The sequence below is a fragment of the Athene cunicularia genome, assembly GCF_003259725.1.
Source record: "Athene cunicularia isolate RWA chromosome 11 unlocalized genomic scaffold, athCun1 chr11_part1, whole genome shotgun sequence".
Classification (NCBI taxonomy): Eukaryota; Metazoa; Chordata; class Aves; order Strigiformes; family Strigidae; genus Athene; species Athene cunicularia.
The window spans coordinates 18521975-18528968 of record NW_020799113.1 but is presented as its reverse complement, the minus strand read 5'-3'; the positions used below and the strand labels follow the sequence as shown (position 1 = coordinate 18528968).

At 63.0% G+C, this 6994-nt stretch overlaps 1 protein-coding gene across 1 annotated transcript in view; it reads left to right on the top strand.

The window, feature by feature from the left end:
- Positions 1-6: 6 nt before the first annotated feature.
- The window catches only part of MTSS1L (MTSS1L, I-BAR domain containing), an 11126-nt gene continuing 4138 nt past the window's right edge, over positions 7-6994 (top strand). Inside the window, exons 1-6 of the mRNA XM_026856975.1 lie at positions 7-92; positions 3720-3781; positions 3889-3962; positions 5809-5893; positions 6056-6147; positions 6235-6309. Of these exons, the coding sequence (XP_026712776.1) occupies positions 24-92; positions 3720-3781; positions 3889-3962; positions 5809-5893; positions 6056-6147; positions 6235-6309 (457 nt within the window). The 5' untranslated portion in view covers positions 7-23. The remainder of the gene's footprint in view (positions 93-3719; positions 3782-3888; positions 3963-5808; positions 5894-6055; positions 6148-6234; positions 6310-6994) is intronic.

Genomic DNA, 6994 nt, shown 5'->3' with positions numbered 1-6994 from the left:
CCCCGGGCTGCCGCAGCGCCGCGATGGAGACGGCGGAGAAGGAGTGCGGAGCCCTCGGCGGCCTCTTCCAAGCCATCATCAACGACATGAAGGTAGGGACACCCGCCCCGCTCTGCTGTCGTGACAGCGCTCCCCCCCGCACACCCCCCCACCTCACACACACACCCCGGGGCAGCCCCCGTGCGGGCACCGAGCGGCCGGCATCGTGCCCCGCGGCGGGCACCGGGGCTCTGCTGTCCAGCCCCGAGCCGGGCATCGCGGCCCCGTGTCGGGTATCGCAGCCCCACATCAGCCGGGTGTCGGGGCCCCACGTCGGCTGTCGGAGCCTGCCACTGGGGTGCCGGAGCCCCACACCAGCCCCATACTGGGCGTGGGGGCCCCGTGTTGGGCATCGGACCCCCTGCTGGGGATCGTCGCCCCACAGCAGCCCCGTAGCCGTTCCCGGGTATCAGGGCTCCGTGTGGGGCGTCGGGGCCCCACATCAGCTCTCGGAGCCCGGCACTGGGTGCCAGAGCCCCGCATCAACCTCGTACTGGGCATCGGGGCCCAGCGTTGGGCATCAGACCCCATGCGGGGGATCGCAGCCCCGCATCCGTCCGTGGGCATCGGAGCCCCATGTCGGGTGTCGGAGCCCCCTGTCAGCCCCGTATCCGTCCCCGGGTCTCGGAGCCCCGTGTCAGGTATCACAGACCAGGCATTGCTGCCCCACGTCGGCTGCTGCTGGCCCCACATCGGGCATCACTGGCCATTTCGGGCATCGCCTTGCCCCCGCCACCCTGCGTTCCCCAGCTGGGATTTCTGCTGGACCCGCTTGGGTTTGCACCAATGGAACAAAAAGGTTCCCCTGGTTCCTCGATCCTATTTCCCAACCTGGGGAGGGGACATCGCCTCCACCCTTCCTGGGAGCAGGATGAGGCCGCCTTTTTTTGTTTATATTCCTTTAGAAAAAAAAGACTGGGGGGCATTTTTGCCTGGGGGCTGAGAATGGAGGAGGCGACCAGCTGGATTTCTTCATCTCGGGGGGCCAAAATTCTCACTGCCAGCTCCAGCGTTGGGGTTTAGCCCCAGTCGTTTTGGGGAGGCAAAAGCCTTCTTCCTCCTCCTCCTCTTCCTCTTGCTGCAGCCCTGTCCAGACAATGCTGTCATTGCCAAAGCAGGGGAGGGGGGATAAAAAAAAAAAAAAAAAGCCTTGCTAAGAAGGAGATTAACCCCTTCGAGGGGTGGTGGTGGCTCCGCGGGGACGGACACTCCAGCTCAGGGCTGGGAGAAAAGCCCTCAAGGGAAAAAATCCCGTTCTCTTCAGGGACTGGCCCCAGGGTGGTGAGGGCTGGGCTGGTGGGGAAGGGTGGCAGGATGATCAGCCCCCCCAGACACCTTCACCCTGGCCGTCCCCTCCTGGCAGCCCTGCTGAGCCCCATGCTGCCGGTGTGGAGGTGGGAGCAGCCCGTGCCTCAGTTTCCCCGTTTCCCCTGTGAGGCTGCGGAGGGGATGAGCCCCCCGGAGCCATCCCCTCCCTGGCTGGTGCCAGCATGGCCACGCAGCGGCGTGCCCAGCCCCATGGGGACGTGGGTGGGCTGGGAGCCCCTCACCATGGCGTCACGCACCACTATGCCCGAGGAAACCAGGCTGGATTAATTTTCTTGCCACTTGAAGGTGGGAAAGAGGAGAAAAAAAGAAGAAAAAAGCCCCAACACACTCAGCTCACGCCCTGCACAGCCCTGGCCCAAAACCACTCACCCTTAAGGGTGCATCGTCCCCATCCCTGTCCCCATCTCCCGACCACGTGGGTGTCCTGGCACTGGGGGAGGAGGAAAAATAAATCCCCTGCCCGAAGAGCTGGTGGTGTTCAACAGCAGCGATGTGCTTAGGGTCCTGCGGGTGGGCCCCCTGCGCTGAGCACGGGCACAAAGGGACCTTGTTGTGATGGCGGGAGGCTTTTCGGCACCCCTCGTCCTGCACTGGGGAGGGCTTGGGCAGCAAAGCCTGCTGGCAGTCCCTGAGTGTCCCCTGAGCCACCTTCATTCCTGTTGCCTCTCTTCCAGCGTGCTCGGCATCCCTGGGTGACCTTGGCATGTCCTTGTCCCCATTGTCCTCGTCCCCATCCTCCTCCTGCATGGCACCGCAGGGTGCTGGGGGCATCACAGCCTGCCCCTTTGTTTGGGGGGAGTCTCTGCTCACTCTGCCCGAGGTGGCATGGGGAAGGTGGCCCTGGGACGGTGGCCCTGAGCCCCCCAACAGTGGCAGTCCCCTGGGGACTCATGGCCCTGAGCCAAGGTGCTGCCACAAGTGGCACATGAAGTGGCATCCCCAACCCCCTTCTTTGCTGACTCGTGAGGAAATTGGGGCTTTCATGGTCCCAAAAAACACTGCTGGGCTGGGCCTGTGCCCACTCAGTGCAAAATTTGTCCCCAGAGGTGCCACCAAGCTGGGCTTATGGGGATGTGCAGTGACCTGTGTCCTGCAAAGCCAGCGCCTGTGCCCATGTCCTGACCTGGTGGCCACCTTAAGGGAGTTTGGAAGCCTCCGGCACTGCCATCAGATGGTGGCACCAGGGTGGCCTCGCCAGGACGACAGCACCAGGACTGGCCTCGCCCGGGTGGCAGCACTAGCATGGCCTTACTGGGATGGTGGCACCAGGACTGGCCTCGCTGGGATGACTTTGCTGGGATGGTGGCAATGGGACCAGCCTTGCTGGGAAGGCACCAAGATGGCCTCACTGGGATGGTGGCACTGGAACTGGCTGTGCCAGGCTGGCACTGGGACGGCCTCACCAAGCTGGCACCAGGATTAACCTCACCAGGACAACCTGACTGGCCTCACTCTATGGTGGCACTGGGATGGCCTCGCTCTATGGTGGCACCAGGATTAGCCATTAGCTGGGATGGCACCAGAACTGGCCTTGCTGGGATGGCACTGGAGCTGGCATTACTGGGACTGACCTCGCTGGGATGGCACCAGGATGGTCTTACTGGGACTGGCATCTTCAAGACACTGTTGGGACTGGTCTTGTTGGGACTGGGCTCACCGGGACAGCACTGAGATGGCCTCATTGGGACAGTGGCACTGGGACAGTGCTGGGATGGCCTTGCTGAGATGGTGGCACCAGGACACCCCTAGGATGACCTCACCACAAGGGCACTGGGACTGGTCTTGGTGGGATGGCATCAGAATGGCCTGGCCAGGATGGCACCAGGGTGGCCTTACTGGGACGGCACTGGGGTGGCCTCCCCAGCACCTGTGACCTGTCTCTGTCTGCACACAACTGCCTCATTCAGGGCTGGGGGGACCCCAGACCTTGTCTCCTGCCCCCCTGGTCCTCACAGGCCTGGGAGAGCTGGGGACTGGGCTACCCACCACAGGGCTGGAGCCCTCCATGAGGGGCTACTTTGGGGAAGGCTGTGGGTGCTGGAGGGCTCTGCTTGTCTCTGCACCAGCTCCTTTCTTCCCCTCAAATTTCCAAACCCATAAGCTGCCTTGACCCCTTTGAGGAAGACATCATCCAAAATCCCGAGTTCCCCATGGTCTGTGAGATTGTGTGGCGAGACTGGAAAAGGGAAAAATGCCTCTGCTCAGCCTTTATTAGCCATCAGAGAAGCCACACCTAGCCATGCACGGCCACCCAGCTGTTGTAAGGATGCAGGGGGGATTTGCCCTGCTTGGGGTGGGGATACAGGGAGACAAGGGGCTCCAGCTCTCACTGTCCCCTTCCCTCCTTGCAGAGCTCCTACCCCATCTGGGAGGATTTCAACTCGAAGGCCACCAAGCTGCACTCCCAGCTCAGGTGAGTGGCTGCGGGGAGGCAGGCAGGGGACACTCCACCGACCCCTGTGGGCACATCCTGGGGTGCCCAGTGCCCGCTGAGCTCCCCCGTCACTCTCTCCGCCACAGGACCACGGTGCTGGCTGCAGTCGCCTTCCTGGATGCCTTCCAGAAAGTGGCCGACATGGCCACCAACACCCGAGGTAGGGCCCAGGGGTGTGTGTCCCCGGGCTTGGCCAGGCAGGGGCCGGGTGCTGAGTGTCCCCTGTGGGGTGACCCCTGCCTACGCAGCTGGAGGGGGGCTTCAGACAGCAACTCCACCATCCATGGAGCCATGTCCAACCTGTCCCCACCCCGAGGTGGAGCAGCCCCCAGGAAGCAGAGGGGTGCAGAGGGGCACCCCCATGGGTGCTGCTCCTCACCACCCCTGGGTGCTCAGCCGGCATCTTCTGGTGGGGATAGTTTGCTTGTGGGGAGATTTGGGGCGACTCAGCCCGGTGATGTGGTCCCCTGCCTCCATCTCTGTCCCCGGGACGCACCCAGGTACGGGGCTGAGCCACCCTCCCCGTGCCCCTTGTCCCCTGCAGCCACCCAGGAGGTGCTGGGGGGGGCCCTGGCTGCTCCAGGGGGCTCTGGGGAAGGGCGATTCGATGGAGGGAGAAGATGCAGGAGCAGGAGCACACGCTCAACTGCTGCGGGGTCAAACCCCAACCCACCGCAGAGGCGAGGTAGAGAGCTGGGGCTGCAGGTGGGGGCCCTCCCATGCTGCTTTGAGGTGAGGGGCCGGACCCCTGGACCTGCTCTGGGTGCCCACTGGTGGCAAGGAGCCACTTTCCACCACTTGGCTTCTGCCAAGCAGATGGTCCCAGGCTGGTTTGCAGACTGGCGGCATCCAGGCCATCTGGAGCTGCATGAGGAGGAGGAGGCAGCAGCTTGAGCCAGGATCAGCTTTGCCTCCAAACCCACTGGCCCAGTGCACCGGGGGGAGGATTAGGGCTCCCCCCAGCTCCCCTCCAGCCAAGGCACTGAAAGCAGAGGAGGTGACATGGGGGGGATGCTGGGGACCAGCACACAGGGGTTGGCGTCATAGGCCACCCTGCACCAGGCAGTGGCATCTTGGGGACATCCCTGCTTCTGGGGGGGTGGGGGTGCAGAGTGGCAGCATGGGGGGAAACTGAGGCAGGGCACTGGGTGGGGGCCAGCTGGCGGCCTTGCACGAGGCACGTGAGCACGCAGGGAATCGGCTTAGAAACAGCAGGAGCCAGGATTAGGAGCAAGATTAAGAGAATACCCTGGCACAGGAGAAGAAGGCCCTTGGCCCAGGGGCTCTCCCATATCTGCAGCACTGTGGAGCTGGGGGGTGCCCAAAACTCCTGCAAAGGGCAGGAGGTGTTTCTGGGGGCTTTTTTTTGGGAGAGAAGGGCAGAATATCACTCCCTAGCCTGCACCCAAGGATTTTGGATTGCTGCTTTTCCTGGGATTTGCCGGCAGCACTGCCACCATGTGGCCATCCTTAGGCTTCAGAGTTAACAGCAGTTTCATCATAAAGGGACACTCCTGCCTTCCCTTGCTCCCCTGCAGGGAGTTCTGACTTCCTTTTGATACACTCAGGATCATTCCTGGAGGTGAGGGACGCAGCCGGCTGCCTGGCACTGAGCCAGAGAGGGAAGCCGCTCCTGGAGCCACTTGCTCCCGACTAGCCAGTTTCTTGGTCCATGCCTGGCTGGCTGCGTGTTACCTGACCCCCTCCCTTCCCTGCCCCTCCCCAGCACTGGGTTTAAGACAAACGGGGAGCAGGTTTTCATTTCAAAGGTTTGGGAAGGGATATTTAGTGCTTTATTTGTTAGTGGATGTTGATTTACTTATTTAGTGGGTTTACTGGGGGGGAAAAAGCGAGCCACTCCAACCCAGAGTGTCCCTGAAACCCAGCACATCCCAGTGCTGGTCATCCACGCCATGAGCCAGCCTGGTGCCAGTATACAAACTGGGTTGAGATTGGTGTTGGGGTGTCCCTAACCCCTCGTCAACAGCGTTTTGTTCCCCCCTCAGGTGCCACAAGGGACATCGGCTCTGCGCTGACCCGCATGTGCATGCGGCACCGCAGCATCGAGGCCAAGCTCCGGCAGTTCACCAAGTAAGTGTGCCCAGGGCATCGGTGACACGAGTTGGCCGGGCTCAGCCCTCCTCTGAAGAAGGAGATGCTGGATGTCAGCTGGGCCTGGGGTGGGGGGTCCTGGCTTCCCTCCCTCAGCTCCGGCGCTCTCCCACGCTCTCTGCCTCTCTCTCCCTGCTCCAGCGCCCTCATGGAGAGCCTGATAAACCCCTTGCAGGACAGGATTGAGGACTGGAAGAAAACTGCCAACCAGCTCGACAAGGACCACGCGAAAGGTACAGCCAGGCTGGGCCAAATCCGTGCTGGGGGGCTGTGCCAGTTGGCGAGGGGAGTCCCCTCTGACACCACTTCTGTGCCCCCAGAGTACAAGCGAGCCCGCCACGAGATCAAGAAAAAATCCTCCGACACCCTCAAGCTTCAGAAAAAGGCTCGCAAAGGTGTGAGGGGAGTCTCCTGAGGGGGTACCCCCACCAGACCCTCTGCAGCACCCCCGGTCGGGGCGGGCATCCCAGATGGGGCACCCCGACTGCCTCCCGGGGTTGGTGGGCACCAGGGGGGTCCCGCTGCCCCCTCGGAGAAAGGGGGGTGGTGGGGAGGCGGGGGCACACCCCGGCCCTTGGCCTCTTTTCACACGTTTTCTCTGTCTCCTTCTCTCTTCCCTCCCTTCCACATCCTTCCTGTAGAGCTACTTGGTAAGTGAACTGCTGCCCCCCCCGCCCCCGGCCCCTCTCTCTGCTTCCTCATCTGCTCCCCCTTGGTCTCCCTGGGGCCGGGGCTGCTTCTGTCCGTCTGTCCGTCCATCCATCCATTCCCTGTACCCCCCGCCCTGCTTTTAGCCTAGCTTAGCTTGCACCTGGCATCCCGGGGTGACACCAGCCCCGCCACGATGGCACCCTGGTGGGTCCCCTGGTTCCAGGCACCAGGGTTGGGGATGGGGTGGTGGAGAAGCCCTCCCCCGGGGCTCCTGTGGGGTGAGGGTGCTCCCAGACCCCCCCTAGGATATGGGCACGGGGGGACCCATGGCACCCACTGGGGCATGAGGATGGGGTGATGTCTCCCAGCCGGAGCCTGGGGGTGGCCTTGGCTTGGCCACGCGACCCCCAGCAGATTTGGGGGGGGGGG